This window comes from Coregonus lavaretus (assembly GCF_964263955.1).
Source record: "Coregonus lavaretus genome assembly, chromosome: 25".
Taxonomy (NCBI): Eukaryota; Metazoa; Chordata; class Actinopteri; order Salmoniformes; family Salmonidae; genus Coregonus; species Coregonus lavaretus.
The window spans coordinates 13,844,943-13,865,270 of record NC_140012.1 but is presented as its reverse complement, the minus strand read 5'-3'; the positions used below and the strand labels follow the sequence as shown (position 1 = coordinate 13,865,270).

Here is a 20,328-nt window from a genome sequence, read left to right as displayed (position 1 = left end):
AATTTTCTTTTGAGATTTTATGGGTATTCCAGTATATGATCAAAATAATGCAGATAGGTCCAGAAAGGAAACTAAGGAGCTTTTGATAATTTTCTTTATTTGTCAGAGAGCTGAAGGCACTGCTTCGTCTGCTCTGGTCAGTTATTCTTAAGTGATTCTTTTCTCCAGGTGGCTCTTGCTTTGACAGTGGGGTTATGTTAAACACTAGGACTGAGAAATGTGGCAGTGGCACTATAGTATGGGCGTATGCTGAGAAGCTTTATGAGAAATGGGATGTGACTAGTTAGAACACATGACTTGTGAGGAGTCCTCTGAAGAATGTGCTTTGATTCAGTCCAACCATGCATGTAGAGAGGGTTTGTGTATGTGGTGACGTTGGTTGTCTTTGGAGGGATGGAGATTTTGCAGGCTGCAAGCGCAGAAACAAACAATCTAAAAAAAATTGGATCAAATTTTATTCATGTAATATAAATATACCTTAGTGATTTTGTTTTTGCGGTCACCAACGTGCAACGTATTGAAAAGTTCTAATTGGGAAAATAATGAGTTTACAATATGTAAGTAATAAGCTGAATCTCAGAGAAGGTATTGGCTAAGCCCTTTGCAGAAGGTGTATGCATGTGTGCACTAAATCTATTTCACACTAAGCTTAGTACAGTACATCACAAAATGGTTACAGAACCACCACGAAATCCAAGTTAATCAATGATTCTGAACTGTATGCAATAATAATGTCCCTCCAGTGTATATATATATTTTTTGCTTTTAAAAGGAAAAAGTGCCTGTAGTTTGTCAAGCATTCATTCCTGAGTATCTAGGAAGAGGAGTCGTAGTCATGGTGTGTATAGGTTATTAACGGTTTCTGATAATGACTATAGTAGTTTCCACAAATAAGTCAATCACATTTGAGGCGGTTATCACAAATGTATTGTATATTTTTCTACGGCATTGGTATGACCCAAAAGTTGGAGACTATGTTCTGTAAAGAGGATGATGTATGCTTTGGAATATTTTAGCACATAATATACGTTTGAAATAGTTTCCGAAAGGGGCAGTTTTATGTAGGTCTTTCATCAAAGTAAAATACTTTAAAAATATATAACAATCACTGGTAGGCATGTATGGTTTGCATAATGAGAATGTGTTTGATGATTTTTAGGAGGGACGTTTCTTGCCTAATTTCCTCTATTTATATTAAACCAAATGTATTTGCGCTGAATGTTTACTATGGCTGTGGCAGTGTAGATGTTATGTGGTGGTGTTGAAGAATTCCTGTCCTAAATGATGGAGTCATTTCAGAATGTAAAATGTAATCTAGTGGATCATTTGGCAACATGACGTGTTGTGGAAGGGGAAGGTATGCAGAATAACAGCCAATGATATCTATCCATTATTATAGGAGCTGTGTTATATAACACAAGAAGATAATTAATCAAGAAAAAAGTCAGACTTTCTTTTGTTATTTTAAGTGGTCTTAATTTTGTTAGCCCAGCATTATTGGGGACACATTTGGAATTTGTAGACTTTCTTTTGCTTTTGCATCACATCTCTCAAAAAAAAAGTATCATCATGATTTTAAGTAGGCTTTGATGAACTACCTCACTAAATTTCGATAAGTTCTTGGATACTTAGTTGCCCACATGATTAGCTATTGAAGACATGTGAATACAGATTCCATTTATTTATTTGAAAGTGTACTATTGTCAATGTTAGGAATCTTCTAGTTTTGTACATTATGAATACTTCACCTACAAGTAAAGATAATTGTTTATGTACATTTCCTTTAAAACAATTTTTTTTAAATTATTTTTTTTACAGTTCATGTGCAATACCTTCCGCAAATTGTGCTAGGCGTAAACTAAGTGATGGATCTAGCCCATGTTAGTTTGTATGTTTCTGAAGGTAGAGAAATGTTTGGTACTGTCAGTCCATGTTTTCAGTTTTTATGAATTAGGATGATTCTCTACGACTTTAATCTAGTCATGATGTTACATAATCGGTCCTATTCCAGTCCAATCTGTGGCCAGAGGGAGCAGAGAGAGGGGAGTACATCATGCATGGCCAATAGATTTTGATTGGTAAGGCCAAATAATTATAAATAAAATTACAAAGATAAGTAATGCCTAAAAACAAAGTCATATGTATGGTGCTGGTTTGTTATGTTTGCTAGTGAAGCCAGCCATGCAAGTAGTTAATAATTCCTGGCTCTGTGCGTCTCGGACCGCAGGCAATGAAAAGTGCACTACTAGAATAAATGCATTGGGATCTGATGATGCCCCCCAAAAATAAAAAACATGTACTGCAAATAAAATAAACACAATTTGAGTCATGCATTTGTAGGTCGTTTTTGTACATGATCTTGAGATGTGGTATAATTTGTTGGTATTATGAGTAAGACACACCAAGCGCTAAGTATAAGATGAACTGAACCCAAGCTTGCTGACCCATATAGTATCAGTCACAAAATGACACCTGTCATCTTTATTTACTTAGATTGATTTACCATAATGCCATTCATTACAAGTATGTAGATTCATAATAAATAAGCGCCTTAAATGTTAATCAAAGACTATAAAATTGAACCTAAGTTTACGTTTTAGGAGAAAATAAACATTTCAACTGCTGTCATTGACAGGGCGACCACAATAGACACTTGTCTAAATCAGTCAAGTTTATCAAAACACCACCTTGTAAATATAAGCATATGAACAGCATATGAAAGCGGTAATCAGGTAACATTAGTTATATGATTCTGTATAAAATGCAAAAAGAACCCAAAAAATACAGTCACATTGCCTTAAAACTAATACACATTGTCACGATATTATACTGATTATAGGGGTCTTCAAGAACCAAATCATGTTTTGTGTTCAGGCATCCAGACATTTCTATGCAGTAGCAGTAATCATTTGCTGAAAATGGGGATTCTATCAACAGTTTCACCACATGCAACACTCACGTACGAATTTTCTGGGAAATGCATTCAAATCTATATCAATGTTTTAATAATTAATTCAGACTCAATTTACAGGGCTGGCATGATCAACAAGGCATTACATTCACTAAAGTATACAGTACATTATTTTTCAACATTTGAATTCAATGAACTATTGGCACCTTACTGCAAGTGACTCTGGGGATAGTGGTGATAAATTAAGGTTAAGCAATACATGAACCATTTGAGTATTATTGACGAAAATGGACTAACTACACCTCTGGACAAGCACGCAACATTTTCTTTTTTAAATTCTAAAAGCCCCTGAAGGCACAGCCAGGATACTGTTGAATTGTTTCTTTGAGGGCAGTGGTCAGCTTCATGTGCCCCAAACCGACATGGCGGCTTCAACACTGGTCCTTAGCAGAGTCCGGCTTTGGTATTGTTGTATTTGCACATTGTGTACTGTAGTAGGCAGCATATGATTAACAAAGCAGTGATTATTGTACAGTCATAATGATAGTAGTTGACCCCTTTGCTTTACATTAAAGGTATACATACTGACAGAGTTGACCAGAGTAAACCAAGGACCGAGGCTTTGTCACCAAACGACATGGAATTCCATCCAGATAGATACTCATGGTAGTTATAGGCACACTTAGAGGCCTGAGGAAAGATAGAGATGCAGCTGCCTGCGTTGTACAACATACAGTATTATTAATTGAGTCCATGTAGTTTTTAGTCTCGCTTGCCAGACTCATGGCACTCGACTGTGGGAAGAGACTATAGAGGTTTATGACTCTGATCAGGGCTATTAAATGTCACTAGTCCTTGCTCCCAGAGCCAGGTCTCCCAGAGTGGAGAAGAAGTCCTCCATTTCCCTCTCCAGGAGTTGGTTCCTGTTCTCTGCATCGTGACGGGCTCGGTCTGAGTTGCGGAGCTTGATCTCCAGCATGCGCTGCTTCTTCCTCTCCTGCTCCATTTCCTGCTCCAGACGCTCCATCTGAGCACACAGCGCAGCATTGGACTCCTCCAGCCTGCAGGGGGCACACACATACATAGGTTGATTTACACAACTATAGAGCCGGAACTCCTCAATACCTGCAAGTAACCTAAGACTGATATGCAGCCTGCAGACTTACTTTTTCATGATGGTCTCGTAGGCCACCTTCTGTTTCCTCAGCTCGTCCTTCAGACCCTCCACCAGGCTGGTAAGTACTTTGGAGCCTCCGTCAAGGTCTTCCGGCGTCACGATGGATGGCACCAACATAATATTGGCTTTGGTGTTCCCATTGTCACTGCAGCCTGCGCTGCTAACACACAGCTCCATGGCTTCAATACTGTCTTGTTCCTGCTCTGAGACCCTATCTCCAACTCTCTCCTCATCCCGGCCTCCCTTCCGGTCCTGGCCCTGGGGTGAGGCTAGCTCCTGCCACTGGCAATCCCCTTGACCCTTCCCGTTACCACAGTTAGGCCCTGAGGGCTCGCTGCCTGAGTTGGGTGCGGAGATCTCACAGGAGGAGGTAGACCAAGGAGTGCTGGCTACGCTAGGGACACTGCCCATGCTGGAGGAAGAGGTGACGTTGTCATAGGTGGACAGTCTCTGGAAAGAGCTGGTGGAGTCCCTGACACGCTCCCCTGAGGTGGTGCGCCTATGGCTCCTCAGAGAGGACAGCCCGTTCATCAGCCAGTTCCCACTATAGGAAACGCTGGTGACGTCAGCAGTGGAAACGGCCGGCTTGGCCTGAGGAGGGGGCCGCGGCATGGAGGAGCCCTTGAAGGAGTACTTCCAGGAGGGAACATTCTTGGTCTGCTTGCTGGGGCTGACCACCGTCTCCCCCTTCCCTGAAGGAGCGAGTCTGGGTGGAGGGGTGGTGGCGGCACAGAGTTTAGCATCCAGAGAAGAGGTGCTGCTGCAGGTGAGGTCCTCGTTGGGGTTGGTGGGGCAGCTCTGGAGGTCCTCCTCGGAAATCCAGCCCCCGATGCTGTGCTGCTGGAGCTGTTGGCCTTGGAGGGTCACCTCTGGCTGGGGAACAGGGACCTCCAGCTCCCCCCTCCCCGAATACAGACGTTTATGCTCACTGATCAGTACGGTCATGAGGCTCTGGACTAGGGAGGTCCCTTTACAGGAAACAATAAAAAGGAATAAGGAACCATACTGTACAATGCTGTTCTACTTTGGATTTGTATATGTTTTATGAACTGGACATAGAGTAGGTGAGTCATGAATAGATAGCATGTAATAGTAAAGTGTTTCGGTACTCTGTTTCCATAAGCTAATGTACTGTATCGACTCTGCATCATACTTCCCAGCCATTTCAATGAACAAATATCAGGAAAGTCTCAGATGATTAATACAGTTGCTGTTAATATCAGCATGATATAAAATGAATGAGAGTTCATACCTTCCATAATAACCACTGGGTCCTCCATTTTGGGCCGGAGGATATTTGGTCCAAATACAGTGGCCAGGTTCTGTACACTCATCTTGTTTTTGATTGCGTGAGACTGGACCTCATCAAGAAACCTTTAAAGAAAGGCACGGCATGGCGGGACAGAATTCGAAAGATATGAAAATGGGACTGTGATAAAATCTTCAAAGGAAGGGAGTTGGATGTTTGTGGACGTACTTGCATATGTACTTCAGGAGATTGTAGTTGGCTGGAGGAAGATTGCTCACTTGCTTTCCCAGCTCCTGTACACCCTAAGAAGATAAGATGAGAACCTATGACATACAGTATCACGACAGCTCTTGTTTCTTCACACAGACATCATGTACTTGAACACTGGTTTTTATCCAATGACAGAGCAGTTCTGCTCTTTGGCTTCAGTCAAAGTGTGAGTACTAACATGACAGGAACTAGCGCAGAGAAGTGTCTCTTACCACCTCCGCGTCTTTGGCCAGCAGCTGAGCACAGGAGAGGAAGTCCTCATACTTTGAGAAAGGGACCACAGGCTCAGGCAGTTCACGGAGGTAGAGCTTCAGCAGGGACGCCACTGTGTGGATGTCAGTGTTACTGCAAGAGGGCGCGAAAGAGTTATCTAAAGTTGTCTACTAACTCTGTATGAATTACAATAGAATTACAAGTGCTAAAGGCCTAGTGGCCTACAGTATTGTAGTGGAAGGATTTAGTGTAGGCTATATGTAGGCTTACTGTGTATACACTATCAAAGTTATTGTCAACAATTGACCACCACCACCACTACTGCCACCACCATTTCTACTTCCAGCTGAACAAATCAGCATTTATTTTGTATTCAATAACAGGGAATGCAGATGACCTTTCATCTACCTGTCAAAGAGAGGCTTATCCCCACAGTCAAAGGCTTCCTGTAGATCCTTCACCAGGTTAGCCTGCCCTGGCATCCGAAAGAGACCCTCCTCATCCAGACCTTGTTCCCTTATGAAGTCCACACACTGCTCCACCAGAAGAGGTGCCAGGCGATGGCCAAACTTCTTTTCATACTGGACTGTGTCCTCTAAACTCTGGCCAAATATCCCTGCAGGCAAGAAAAACGTATTACATACTGTATTTCAGTATTAAATAATGGTTGTCATTCATTCAGTAAAAAAGGTATTACCGTAATAAAATGCCAAACCAATGTAAAGTTATGTTCAGGAATACCAATATGCAGCTTCTCAACATTCAGTAGTTGGATGAACAGTAAACACAAAATGCAAATCAAAATATAGCTGCGAGCAGCAATGAACGGGGTTCACAGGATGACAGAAAGAAGATCAGTTGGATAACAAAGCAAGCACTATCATGTAGGAACTATGTTCCTTTATGTGCAATCAGTGAAAGCATTACCATGTTTATCTCTCAAAACCACAAAGATGACGCAAGTGAAGTTTAGTCTAGTCCAGTGCTGTAGGTTGGTTATCTTTGAATTCAGCAGGTAATCATTATTTAAGTCATTAATTAATGTATTGAGTTTATAAACCAATTCTGGGGTTAATTTGACTAATGTTTTATGTTAAGATTTGTGAAATGTTTTCAACATTATTTTCACAATATTTCAAATTTTTTTGTCTGCATAATTTAAATCTAACATGAATTTGCATGAGACAAATTCCACTTGATCAATAGTTATTGCTCCAGTATCTTATGTCCATTCCGGACATTATTATGAGCCGTCCTCCCCTCAGCAGCCTCCGCTGACGTATACATAAGGTTTACATACCTAATTTCATAGCCCTGGTGTGATATGGGGCCATCTAGTGGTGTAGCATGGCCGACTTTGAATGCAGCAACTAATTATTTTCAAATTTGTTAGAGGCTAATTCATTGAGTCTAAAACCTGGCTGAGAAAAATGGTAAACGGAGAGCCATATCAACAATCCAATGTTTTATCTAAGCTAGCTAGCTATCTATTTAGAATATTTATGTGGCCGCAAGTGCGTGAAAGTTTGTTAACTTATTAGCTAGCTAGCTAACTGTCTTGCGCAGCGACGGCTGGCAGTAAGCTACAAAGCTAGCTAGCATGCTAACTTGTCTAAATTCAATTTATAGAGGAATATCTACTGTAGCTTTTAGCTATAATGCAATCCATTATTATTGACTTTAGAATGTATTTATTCCGTTTAACATGCCACTGTGTGTATGTGTGTGTGTGTGTGTGTGCCCACTGTGATGTATAGCACCGCACACTGGGCAAAATGGAGTGAAAAGAGTGTCCTCTATCAGGATGGACCTTATGGGTCTTTGAGGCAAATGTGTTCTACATGAGGAAAGACACCTACATACAAAGTTTCAAGTCTCTAGGTCAAATGGGGCGACAGATATGAGGGTTTAAGTGAGACTGTGTATACAGTGCCCTCTATAGGCCAATTGGTGCCATTATTTTTTACCAAGTTACTCAGCTTCGCTGTGAACCCCTAAAAATAAGAAACAGAGAGGGCAAAAAAAGTTCAAACAGTCTTCACATCTTCTTCGATCAATCGCGCACTGTATCTCATCTGATGATTGCGTGCAACACAACCCCTAGGCACGGACAGATCGGAGTAGTCATAATACTTAATTGAGAAAGTGCTACACAGTTGCAGAGCGCGCTTTTCATACATTACAAAGCCACATTCCTCAAGCAGCGACGGTTGAAGTAATTCAATCCAGTCTGGTTCGTGCATTCGAGAAGACTGGTCTTCTAATAACTCGTAATGAGGCAGGTAGTCTGCACATCAAAATGTAAATAGGAGACATGAGTCATTGGTTATGCCTGCAGTATTCCTGTTAATGACAGTTCTATAAGTTGGCGACAGTTCTATTCTTGATGGAGAGTGAGAACTCGAAAACATTCCTGCGGCCTTGTAAATTTGAGACAATGGAATAAGTGTGGCATTAAGTGAGTGAGAAAGGAAATGGTTGCATATCCCAGAACCAATGTGTGTCTGTGAGCAGGGGTTGTGAGAGAGAGCTTTCAATTTTGTGCAGATGAGGGATATACATTTTAAAATATAGTATACATCTAATATATTTTTTTATTGACCTATCATGATGGAACGATCCCCAACCCTATATCCTAGACACCCACCTGAGCGACCCATACACCAAAGAGAAGTCCCCATCTGTTTTATGGACCTGCTGTGAGTTGCCTATATGCAGCCAAAACAAAAAAAATTATGCGGTCAGAGACCTACTTGAGCAGCACTGCCCCCTCAATATTCTGAGCCTGCCTGGCAGGGTTGGTCCTACAAAGCCAGAGCCCCCTGATGGGAGAGCATAATATACAAGGAAGTTCTCAAAGCTGCTAATGAGAACCTTGACGACCTTGTACCTAGCCAGTGGGGATTCCGGAGGGGTACCCCTACCCAGGTAGTGGCAGTGCTGGCAACACTGGCTGCAGTAACCCATGGGGAGGGGGTCACACTCGGACAATCAGAGAGGGGGCTTATCATTGTGGCCAGGTGGCACAAAATAATCAAAGGTCTGACTGCACGGAGATGCTTGGGAAAAATGGTTACAACGGGGGACCAGAGTGTTTGTGTCTCAGGTGAAGAGGGTGGATCTGATCTCCATCACCTAGGACTTAACATAGATTAAATAGATTAATCAAATCTCACATTGTTGTAAATTTTTGCTCAATCTTGCACGCTTTCTCAAACAGCTGTAACTGTATAAACATTCGTGTATCCATTCATAAATCAGGTCCTTTCTTAAATTTTACATTTACATTTTATAACTGATATTTTCCGACATAACATAGGTACAGCAAATCCCCTTATTGTATGGGACGCCTTTAAATGTGCCTTTAGAGGCCATGCAATTCAGTACTCAGCTCGAAAACAAAAGAAATTTAGGTCAAAAGAAATTTGGGTCAAAAGAGTCCATACTAACAAAGGAAATAGAAGGTCTAACAGAACAGATAGATAGCAATAAAAACTGTAACATAGAGGCTCAGAATAAATTAGAGAAAAAACAAAAAGAAATTGAGGAACTTATTCAAGAAAGATCAAGTGTAATATATTATAAAAATAAAGCAAACTGGATGGAATATGGGGAAATATGCACCAAATTATTTTTTAATCTTCAACATAGGAATGCTACCAAAAATAATTTACTGAAACTGGTTAGAAATGTCACCCATGATTCACCAAATGATATTTTGAAGGAGGAAACAAAGTACTTTAAGCATATGTTTTCGTTTCAGTTGCCTCCATCTCCTCTAACTGAAGCTAATTGTAGAGATTTATTTTCTATTGATAATGTAAAATTAACAGCCATACAGAAAGACTCATGTGAAGGTGAAATTACAGAGGAGGAACCTCTGGATGCAATTAAAGACTTTAAGTCCGGGAAAACTCCAGGGTTGGATGGCATACCAGTCAAGGTATACCAAACCTTTTTTGATATACTCAGAGGACCGTTATTAGCATGTTTTAACCACTCCTATGTAAATGGTAGATTATCAGACACTCAAGAAGTTCTGATTTCATTATTACTGAAACAGGATACAAGTGGAAAATGTAAAGAACCAGTCCATTTAAAAAATTGACCCCTTACACTTCAGTGTTGTGATGCAAAGATTCTAGCAAAATGTATAGCGCATAGAATTAAAAAGGTATTGTCGGACATTATTCATTCTAATCAGACAGGTTTTTTACATGGAAGATACATTGGAGATAATATAAGGCAAGTACTGGAAACAATAGAACACTATGAAAAATCTGTGAAACCAGGCCTGCTATTCAAAGCAGACTTCGAAAAGGCATTTGATAAAGTATGACTGGGGTTTATGTATAATTGCCTTATAAATGTCTTATAAAATGGGTTAATATTATGTATAGTAATCCTAGGTGTAAAATAGTAAATAAATGGCTATTTCTCAGAAAGTATTAAACTATCGGCATATATATTTATTATGGCCACCGAGATGTTAGCTATTAAAATCAGATCCAACAATAATATCAAGTGATTAGAAATCCAGGGCTTAAAAACAAAGGTGTCATTGTACGCTGATGATTCATGTTTTCTTTTAAATCCACAACTAGAATCCCTCCACAGCCTCACAGAGGATCTAGATACATTTTCTAACCTCTCTGGATGACAACCAAATTATGATAAATGTACTATATTATGTATTGGATCACAAAAAAATAAAAATTTTACATTACCATGTAGTTTACCAATAAAATGGTCTGATGGTGATATAATCGGAATACATATCCCAATTGAAATAAATTCTTACTCCAATGCATTTTTATAGAAAGTTAGCAAAAATAGATAAGATCTTGCTACCATGGAAAGGTAAATACCTGTCAATTTGTGGAAAAATACATTTACATTTACATTTTAGTCATTTAGCAGACGCTCTTATCCAGAGCGACTTACAGTTAGTGAGTACATACATAATTTTTTTTATACTGGCCCCCCATGGGAATCGAACCCTGGCATTGCAAACGCCATGCTCTACCAATTGAGCTACATCCCTGCCGGTCATTCCCTCCCCTACCCTGGACGACGCTGAGCCAATTGTGCGCCGCCCCATGGGTCTCCCGGTCGCGGCCGGCTACGACAGAGCCTGGATTCGAACCAGGATCTCTAGTGGCACAGCTAGCACTGCGATGCAGTGCCTTAGACCACTGCGCCACTCGGGCGCAGTGGTCACCCTGATTAACTCACCCTGATTAGCTCACCCTGATTAACTCTTTAGTATTATCCCAGTTTACCTATTTCCTTATGGTCTTGCCTACGCCTAGTGAACAGTTTTTGAAATTATATGAGAAAAAAAGATTCAATTTTATTTGGAACGGTAAGCCAGACAAAATTAAACAGGCCTATTTATATAATGAATATTAATTCGGAGGACAGAAATTATTAAATATTAAAGCATTAGACCTATCACTAAAAGCTTCAGTCATACAAAAGTTATACTTAAATCCGAACTGGTTCTCTAGCAAATTAGTAAGATTGTCTCACCCAATGTTCAAGAATGGCCTTTTTCCCTTTATTCAGATTACAACCTCTCACTTTCAGTTATTTGAAAAGGAAATTGTCACGTTCGTTGAATGACGGGTCAGACCAAGGTGCAGCGTGATATGCATACATGTTTATTGAACTATAAACACACGACAAAACAACAAAGGAAACGAAACGTGAAGTCCTAAGGTAGACACACAACTAACCTTACCAGGAACAAGATCCCACAACTCAATAGTGCCAATAGGCTGCCTAAGTATGATCCCCAATCAGAGACAATGAGCGACAGCTGCCTCTGATTGGGAACCACACCGGCCAACATAGAAATACCCATCCTAGATAAATCACATAGAAATATACACAAACAAAGAATATACACACCCTGACTCAACATATACGAGTCCCCTGAGTCAGGGCGTGACAGAAATAATCTCCCAAATATCACTATTTCTAAAACAAGCCATATAAAGTTCCTCCAGAAACGACAGAACAAAGAATGCAACAAATATTGTGGTTAAACTCAGATATATAATTGATAAAAAACCTTTTTATTTTGACAAATTAAAAAAAAAAAAAAGGTATAATCTTCGTAAATGATATCATCGGTAGGACAGGTGGAGGTATGTCGCACATGTAGCTAACAAAAACATATGGAAATGTCTGCTCTACCCAAAATTACAACCAAATAATTGCAGCATTACCGCAAAAATGGAAGAGGAAAGTGGAAGGGGGAAAAAGTAAGGAACTTGTCTGTTGGCCTTGCATTAAAGAACATAATTGGTTAAAGAAAACTGTGATAAATAAAAAAGTATACCAGTTTCATTTAAGGACCGACAGCCGTCCCAAAATAGCTGGGAAGAGATTTTTGAACTGATACGCAAAACGACGCCGGATTCAAAACTTAGAATTTGTCAATTTAAATTGTAAGTCGCTCTGGATAAGAGCGTCTGCTAAATTACTAAAATGTAAATGTAAATGTAAATTATTATATAACATTTTTGCTACCAATAGATTTTGCTGCAAAGAGACAGAATCATTAGATCATTTGTTTTGGTACTGTCCATTCGTAGCTTGTTTTTGGACACATTGCAATATTTACCTGGAGCTAACCCTGCAGATAGCATTACTGGGTGATCTGAAAAGTCATAGTCAATCGATCAATAATATAATAATACTTTTAGCAAAAATGTTTATTTTCAATTTACAATCTGTAAAAACAATGAGAATAGAAAGGTTCAGAACTTTTGTAAAACATCACAGTACAGTTGAAAATATATGGCAAATAGAAATCCAATATGGATGGTGTTAAGAGATAGATGGGTGGTGTTGAATGGAGTTGAAGGATGGGACTAATAACTACTAACAACAACTAATAACAACAAGATAACTAATAATGTAAGCATACTGTGTCCATAATAAGTATATAGGTTATAGGTTGAGAGCTTTTGTGAAAGAGCACAGTTAGAAAGATATGGCATATAGAAGCAAACCGGATGGACATCATGAAAATGATTGGCGAGGTTGAGGTTAGAGGAAGTTCAGGAGTAAAAACAAATAAAATAGAATTATTGTAAAATTGACTGTGTCCATAAAATGTATATAGTATGTACAGTATAAGCTGGAAGTAGAGGCCTAAGCATTGTTGTTCTCTAGTTTACTCCAATTAGGGAAGGGGTGGTGGGGTTGGAAAGTAATAAAGGGAAATATATATTTTAAAACAATATATTTAAAAAAAACAACAACAACTAAATACACCCCTGTGCAACAGAGCATTCAGGGGCCAATATTGGCAAGTACCTCAACTCCCCGATGATTTCATCCATGGAGTTGAGCGCAGACTAGAGTTTTTGAAATGAACCTCTGACTCTTTCGAGTTGCTCCGTGGAGGAGTTGAGGTACTTGGCAAGGGCCAATACAGAACATGTCCATAGGTCTCACATACCGTATGGAATCTTGCTGTTATCAGCAATTTGTAGGCCCTCTTGACATGAATTAGACATTAGCTAAAGAAGTTCCCTTCATCATTGCATGCTCCTTCCAAAATGTAATGTATGAAGCCACAAGTAGCCTACTGACTACACAGTAGGTTGGTGGCACCTTAATTGGGGAGGACGGGTTTGTGGTAAAGGCTGGAGCGGAATCGGTGGAATGGTATTAAATACATCAAACACTTGGTTGGGTGACATTCCATTCGCTCAGCCGTTCCAGCCATTATTATGAGCCGTCCTCTCCTGAGCAGTCTTCACTGACTGACTACAATAGAGTACCTCCCTTCCAGTTCCAGTGTCTGATGGGTTTAAAGTTACGACTATGATATGAAAGCCTGGATGTCAGTTAGACATGCTGTGATCCTCCTATTTATAACGTCCTCTTTTTAATATAATATCTGGATATCCAGCTGCCTTCACACACCCTAGCCTATATTTTATGAAGTGCTTGGAGAGGCTGGTTATGGCACACATCACCTCAGACACCCTAGACCCACTCCAACTTGCATACCACCCCAACAGATCCATAGATGACACAATCTGAATTGCACTCCACACTGCCCTCACCCACCTAGATAAGAGGAATTACTATGTGCGAATTCTGTTCATTGATTAAAGCTCAGCGTTCAATACCATTGTCCCCTCTAAGCTTGTCACCAAGCTTAGGACCCTGGGACTGAACATCTCTTTCTGCAACTGGATCCTGGACTTCCTGAAGGGAACATCACCTCTGTCATGCTGACTCTCATCACAGGGGCCCCACAGGGGTGTGTGCTTAGTCCCCTCCTGTACTCCCTGTTCACCCATGACTGTGTGGCCACGCACGACTCCAACACCATCATCAAGCTGGCTGACGACACGACGGTGGTAGGCCTGATCACCGGTGACGATGAGACAGCCTACAGGGAGGAGGTCAGTGACCTGGCAGTGTGGTGCCAGGACAACAACCTCTCCCTCAATGTCAGTAAGAGCAAGGAGCTGATCGTGGACTACAGGAGAAAGAGGGGGGTGAGCATGCTTCCATCCACATCGATGGGGCTGCAGTGGAGCGGGTCGAAGCTTCAAGTTCCTCGGTGTCCAAATCACTAAGGACTTAAAATGGTACACACCCGCACAGTCGTGAAGAAGGCGCAACAGCGCCTCTTCCCCTCAGGAGGTTGAACAAGTTTGGCATGGGCCTTCAAATCCTCAAAAAGTTATACAGCTGTACCATTGAGAGTATCTTGACTGGCTGCATCACTGCTTGGTATGGCAATAACACCATCCTCGATCGCAGGGCGCTACAGAGGGTGGTGTGGACAGCACAGTACATCACTGGGGCCGAGCTCCTTGCCATCCAGGACCTCTATATCAGAGGTCTCCAGTCACCCAAGTCTCCAGTCACCCAAGCCATAGACTATTCTCTCTGCTTCTGCATGGCAAGCGGAACCAGTGGATCAAGTCTGACACCAACATGCTCCTGAACAGCTTCTATCCCCAAGCCATAACACTGCTAAATAGGTAACTAAATGGCTACACGGACAATCTGAGCTGACCCTTGTATTTTATTTTATTTACATTTTTGCACTGTCTCTATGCACACTCACAGGGCCCTACACACTCACGCACACTAACACTCCAACACACACACAAACACTTACTCCATAATTTGCTCACACACACATAATATGCATATACATTTATACTGACTCTACACACACTGACTCAATCATAATAATAATAATAATAATATGCCATTTAGCAGATGCTTTTATCCAAAGCGACTTACAGTCATGTGTGCATACATTTTTACGTATGGGTGGTCCCGGGGATTGAACCCACTACCCTGGCGTTACAAGCGCCATGCTCTACCAATTGAGCTACAGAGGATCATCATATACTGGAACTGACCCTGTATATAATATGCTCACTTACTTTCTCGTGTTCTTCTTATTTTCTTATTTTTATTTATTGTGTGTTTTTGTTTTACCTTATGTTATTTTTAGTATTACATTGTTATTGATTACTGCACTGTTGGGTTTAGAGCTTGCCAGAAAGGCATTTCACTGTACTTGTGCATGTGACATTAAAGCTTGAAACTTCCGGATACACGTCAAGTACAGCAGCATACAGTAGACTAGCCTTCAGTACAATGTTAGAAACTGAACAGAGTGTAATGACACACTAGTAAGGAAATAAAGACTTAAAGCTCTGAAAGTACCTGTTAGTCTGTTCTGAACATACTGTACTCCATGCAATGATTTTCTGTCTGTCAAACCGCTGACCCCATACAGCATAAGTCAAAATGTTTGAGTTACATGTACAATGTGAGCCTTGACCAGAATACGCTTTCACTGAGCATTAGCTCAGTTTTGTAAATAATTGTATCTAGTAATATAAGTCTGGGCAAAGCAGTTTACTTCTAGCCTGGTTAAACCAGACTGAACACTGCAAAACAACAGTGAAACATAGCAAAATCACTTTGAATGCCAGCCTAGTTTACCTCCTCCAAACGGTGCCCAGATGACCCGTCGTATGGCCTTGACCCAGTCATCCATGTCACTCTGGGAGTTGGCCATGAGTAGAAAGGCCTCATGACTGATAGCAGCACGGTCCTTTTCTCCTCCTGGACCACCTGAGAAAGAGAGAGAGAGAGAGAGAGAGAGAGAGAGAGAGAGAGAGAGAGAGAGAGAGAGAGAGAGAGAGAGAGAGAGAGAGAGAGAGAGAGAGAGAGAGAGAGAGAGAGAGAGAGAGAGAGAGAGAGAGAGAGAGAGAGATGAGTCGAATGAATCTTTGAAAAGTTAATCTTGTTGGCAGACTCTTATCTGGGGGAAAACTGGAGTGAGGTTAATGAAAGGTTGATGAGTCCAGCCACTTCAATATCCTTTCATGTTTTTTTCCATACCACAGCTCTCCAGCGGGAGATGATGTCCTTCAAGAGCCCCATCCCTGTATTAGGCTACAATATGAGATATTGTGCATGGACAAGAACCTCCAATCAGGTAGGCCCGACTCCTCAAAGATCAAACTGTCTAAATTCAAAATCTGATTGGATTTTCAGCAAACAAGTTAGCCATCAACTACCTTCATATCAGGGTAAATAAAGTTGTAACTGGCTGGTACCATTACCACTAGATGGTGTAGTTGTTTTGTTTAGAATACAGTTACAGCTACATCAAAGACAGTACACTATGAAGATAGGCTAAAACTGCTTCTCCAAAATAAATCCCCAATCACACTTGTAGGCAATGTCATGGCGACGTTGGCTAGATAAGCACATGTGTAGAAACACGTAATTGAGTGTAATGGTCGTCTAGCGCCAAACTGCGCATATGCAGGCCGTCAAATCAAAGGCATTCCTTCGATATAACGTTTTTCTTTAACAAAAAAAATGAAAATGGTTCAGTTTGACACTTTCACGAGGTTGGAGTAATAACATGTTCAACTACTTAAGACATTGCCTCTAATCTTGGTTGTGCCTTTAGATTTCAAGAAAATTAACAACTAAGGAAGAATTTGTCACTTCTCTCATTGACTTCTCAAACCCCAAACCCCTGCCTGGTCTGTTTGGTCTGCTTTGCAAGCATTCCCAGAAGTCTAGCGATGTTGCACCTCTGGGTTTAGAAACTCTGTGGATACATAACAGACTGACTGAACAACCGAATGTAGACTACATGTCTCAATTGATTGACCCTATAGGATTTGGCAACAAAATTAATGTCTACCATTTATCAGATATAGTAGTACACATGTAGAGAAACAGGATCGCTAATAGTCACATTTAAGTGATTAATCAGATATCATTCTTTAGATGTGATTTTACTGTGGTCCAGTAATCCGTGTAATGATATCTCTTGCTATGTTACGCAATGCCATTTAGCTTTGGGAAGGTAAACCATATATAAACAGTGGTGCCATAAAGCTAAGTGCCTTTGTCACCGAGCTCAGCAAACTCACACCACTGTGATTATCGCTTAGCAGCCCAGTCACATTGACTGCTTTGGGCTCTGTGTACTCATGTGACCCTTAGATACAGGTTTGTAGTCTAGTGTCCAGGCTGTTGGTTATGCACGCTCAAGTTTTCTGTTAATTTGGTCTTATTTCTTGTTTGTTTCACCCCCAAAAATATTCTGCATCTTCAAAGTGGTAGGCATGTTGTGTAAATCAAATGATACAACCCCCCAAAAAAATCCATTTTAATGCCAGGTTGTAAGGCAACAAAATAGGAAAAATGCCAAGGGGGGTGAATACTTAAGCAAGCCAGTTCCAAACATAGCACTTCCCATTAATTTTAAAGATGAAAGTGTTAATATTATTACAGCTTCAAAAGCACTTCTTCAAAAAGCTGTTCCTTTATGTGGTCAGATAGGAAAGATAAAGCTCTTCAGTCCTAGTTCCTGTCATTAATAGCAGTGTAAACCAGATGGATCCCTTCCCTTCAGGTCACCCACATAAGTGATCTATACAGCCACCGGAAAAGAGAGAAATCAAGCGAGTGATAAAGATGTCCTGCCGTCGCAGACATAAAGGAGCCTGAACACAGTCAGTGCTTCCTCTTCCCGCCCACCGCCAGCCAGATAAGACAGCTTCACAAAATCATTCAAGAAATGCAGACTGTCAAAAAGATAAGAAAATACGAAAAGTCTGTCTTTGGAAAGAAAGTGCACATTTTATTTGTCACATGCGCCGAATACAACAGGTGTAGACCATACCGTGAAATGCTTACTTAAAAGCCCTTAACCAACAATGCAGTTTTAAGAAAATAGAGTTAAGAAAATATTTACTAAATACACTAAAGTAAAAAATTTAAAATAAATAACAATAAAATAACAATAACGAGGCTATATACAGGGGGTACCCGTACCGAGTCAATCTGATTTGGAGACAATTAAGATAAACCAGAGCTCTGGGATTTAATGTAAGTCTCACTCCCACTGAGCACATTAAAGGGCTGGTATTTTGATTAGGACACTTCATGTTCCACAGAAAACTGCAGTGAAGATCATTTTTGATGATAATGATTCCCTCTGGTCGGTAAATGTCAGACTGACCACTGTGCTTGTGGATGGATGGATCCTTAGTGGAAGGGAGGGGAGATGAGGGATGCGAAAAATATGTTTCTTCTTATCTGTGTGCAGTGGTATAAAGTACTTAAGTAAAAAACTTTGAAGTACTACTTAAGTATTTTGGGGGGTATTTGTACTTTACTTTAATATTTATATTTTTGACAAGTTTTACTCCACTACATTCCTAAAGAAAATATGTACTTTTTACTCCATTACATTTTCCCTGACACCCAAAAGTACTTGTTACATTTAGAATGCTCAGGCAGGACAGCAATATGGTCCAATTCACACACCTATCAATATAACACATTGTCGTCAGTGGAGGCTGCTGCGGGGAGGATGGTTTCCATGTGGTTGATAGCATTCAATTGACTCTATTCCAGCCACTATTATGAGCCTTCCTCCCCTCAGCAGCCTCCACTGGTTGTCATCCCTACTGCGTCTGATATGGCGGACTCCTAAACACAAATACTGAATTTGTCAATTATGTCTGAGTGTTTGAGTGAGCCCCTGTAGTATGACAATTGAGTACTTTTTACATCACTGTACTTAAGTACATTTAAAACCAGAGTTTTGCTCAAATAGTATTTTACTGGGTGACTTTCTCTTTTACTTGAGTCCTTTTCTATTAAGGTATCTTTACTTTTACTCAAGTATGACAATTGAGTACTTGTTCCACCACTGACTGTGTGAACTTAGTTAACTGACTGGGAGGTGCAGACACCTGCAGTTAATGATAAGCAGCGGTGTTGTGTGTGTGTGTGTGTGGTCACTGTCAGTGTTAATGGTTCTGAGGATTGGGAATGGATTAACTCCCGTTGACCTTTGTGCAGCAGTGTTTATGAGGTGCAGCACATGTGTTGTGTATAATGTTTCCTAAATAACTGTGTGTAGAGTCACCATGGAGAGGGAACATCATGATATTTCTGGCATATAGTATGTTTAATTATTTATTTATTATAGTATGTACGTTTTGTAATAAAACATGTCCTCTGGAGCAGCTATGATTGGTTCTAGAACATGCTTTATAATGTTTTCTACCAACCTTTGTTGGATATTCAGAAAAGCTTGCCCTTCAAATGAAAGGAAGGACTCTTCACAAAACCTGAATGTAGTACGTCATACAACATCAGAACACCACCACCAACAAAATAAAATACTTTTTTTGAGCCCATCTAGCGCCCCTACTGAGGACACCTTTCGTTGTGGTATGGCATATTGCACTATGGACAAAACAAGTGAAATCCACAACAGACAGATGAACATCAACAGCCCATAGCTGTTCAATGTACATTGTAATTACAGTACATTACATGTACTCAAATGACATGAATTTATATTGACAATATAACTCAAAATATGTAGCTAGCTTTACCTTGCAGGTGTTCCTGTTTGAGCCTGGTGGGCTTACAGCAGGCCAGCCCCATTCCCATGCTTCACTGAGGGGAGCTGGCAGTGCTACAGCTGGGGCATGAACGGGGTACGTGCTGCCCTCCTGGAGGTTGTGTATCCTTATCCACACGCAGGTACTACTGGGCAGGCGGTGCCAGTGAGGCATGCTCGATGCCAGGAAAAAAACAAACCCCGAAAAACAATTCCCACTTCTTCCTCTTCATTTATACATTCTCTCATTCACTAACATGGGCAGCGGCAGTTCTCTCTATCCCCTGGCTCCCCTAGGGAGAGGCAGATCCCAGAGGAGGAGTGTAGGCTAAGCTCTCCTTGTGTGCCCTTGCCTTGCTCTCCCTCCCTGGCAGTGTGCTGTGTGTGGAGTGATTAGGAGATGGGCTGCTCTTCCCTTCCTTACCAAACAAACCTCCCCAGTCCACACACACACTCTCTGGAAAACAAAGAGACGTTGCTAATAAATCGGGAAGCCTCTGATTGGCCAGATTTGTGATGGTGATCTATAGTACACTCGTAGAAAAAAGGGTTCCAAAAGG

The 20,328-nt window shown here is 40.7% G+C and overlaps 1 protein-coding gene across 1 annotated transcript in view; it reads right to left on the bottom strand.

The window, feature by feature from the left end:
- Positions 1-3,749: 3,749 nt before the first annotated feature.
- LOC311101123 (rho GTPase-activating protein 22-like) overlaps positions 3,750-20,328 on the bottom strand; it is a gene marked incomplete at both ends in the record, with an annotated part of 33,778 nt that continues 17,199 nt past the window's right edge. Inside the window, 7 exons of the mRNA XM_084142184.1 lie at positions 3,750-3,972; positions 4,078-5,056; positions 5,341-5,462; positions 5,566-5,639; positions 5,820-5,952; positions 6,229-6,436; positions 15,823-15,954. Of these exons, the coding sequence (XP_083998310.1) occupies positions 3,750-3,972; positions 4,078-5,056; positions 5,341-5,462; positions 5,566-5,639; positions 5,820-5,952; positions 6,229-6,436; positions 15,823-15,954 (1,871 nt within the window). The remainder of the gene's footprint in view (positions 3,973-4,077; positions 5,057-5,340; positions 5,463-5,565; positions 5,640-5,819; positions 5,953-6,228; positions 6,437-15,822; positions 15,955-20,328) is intronic.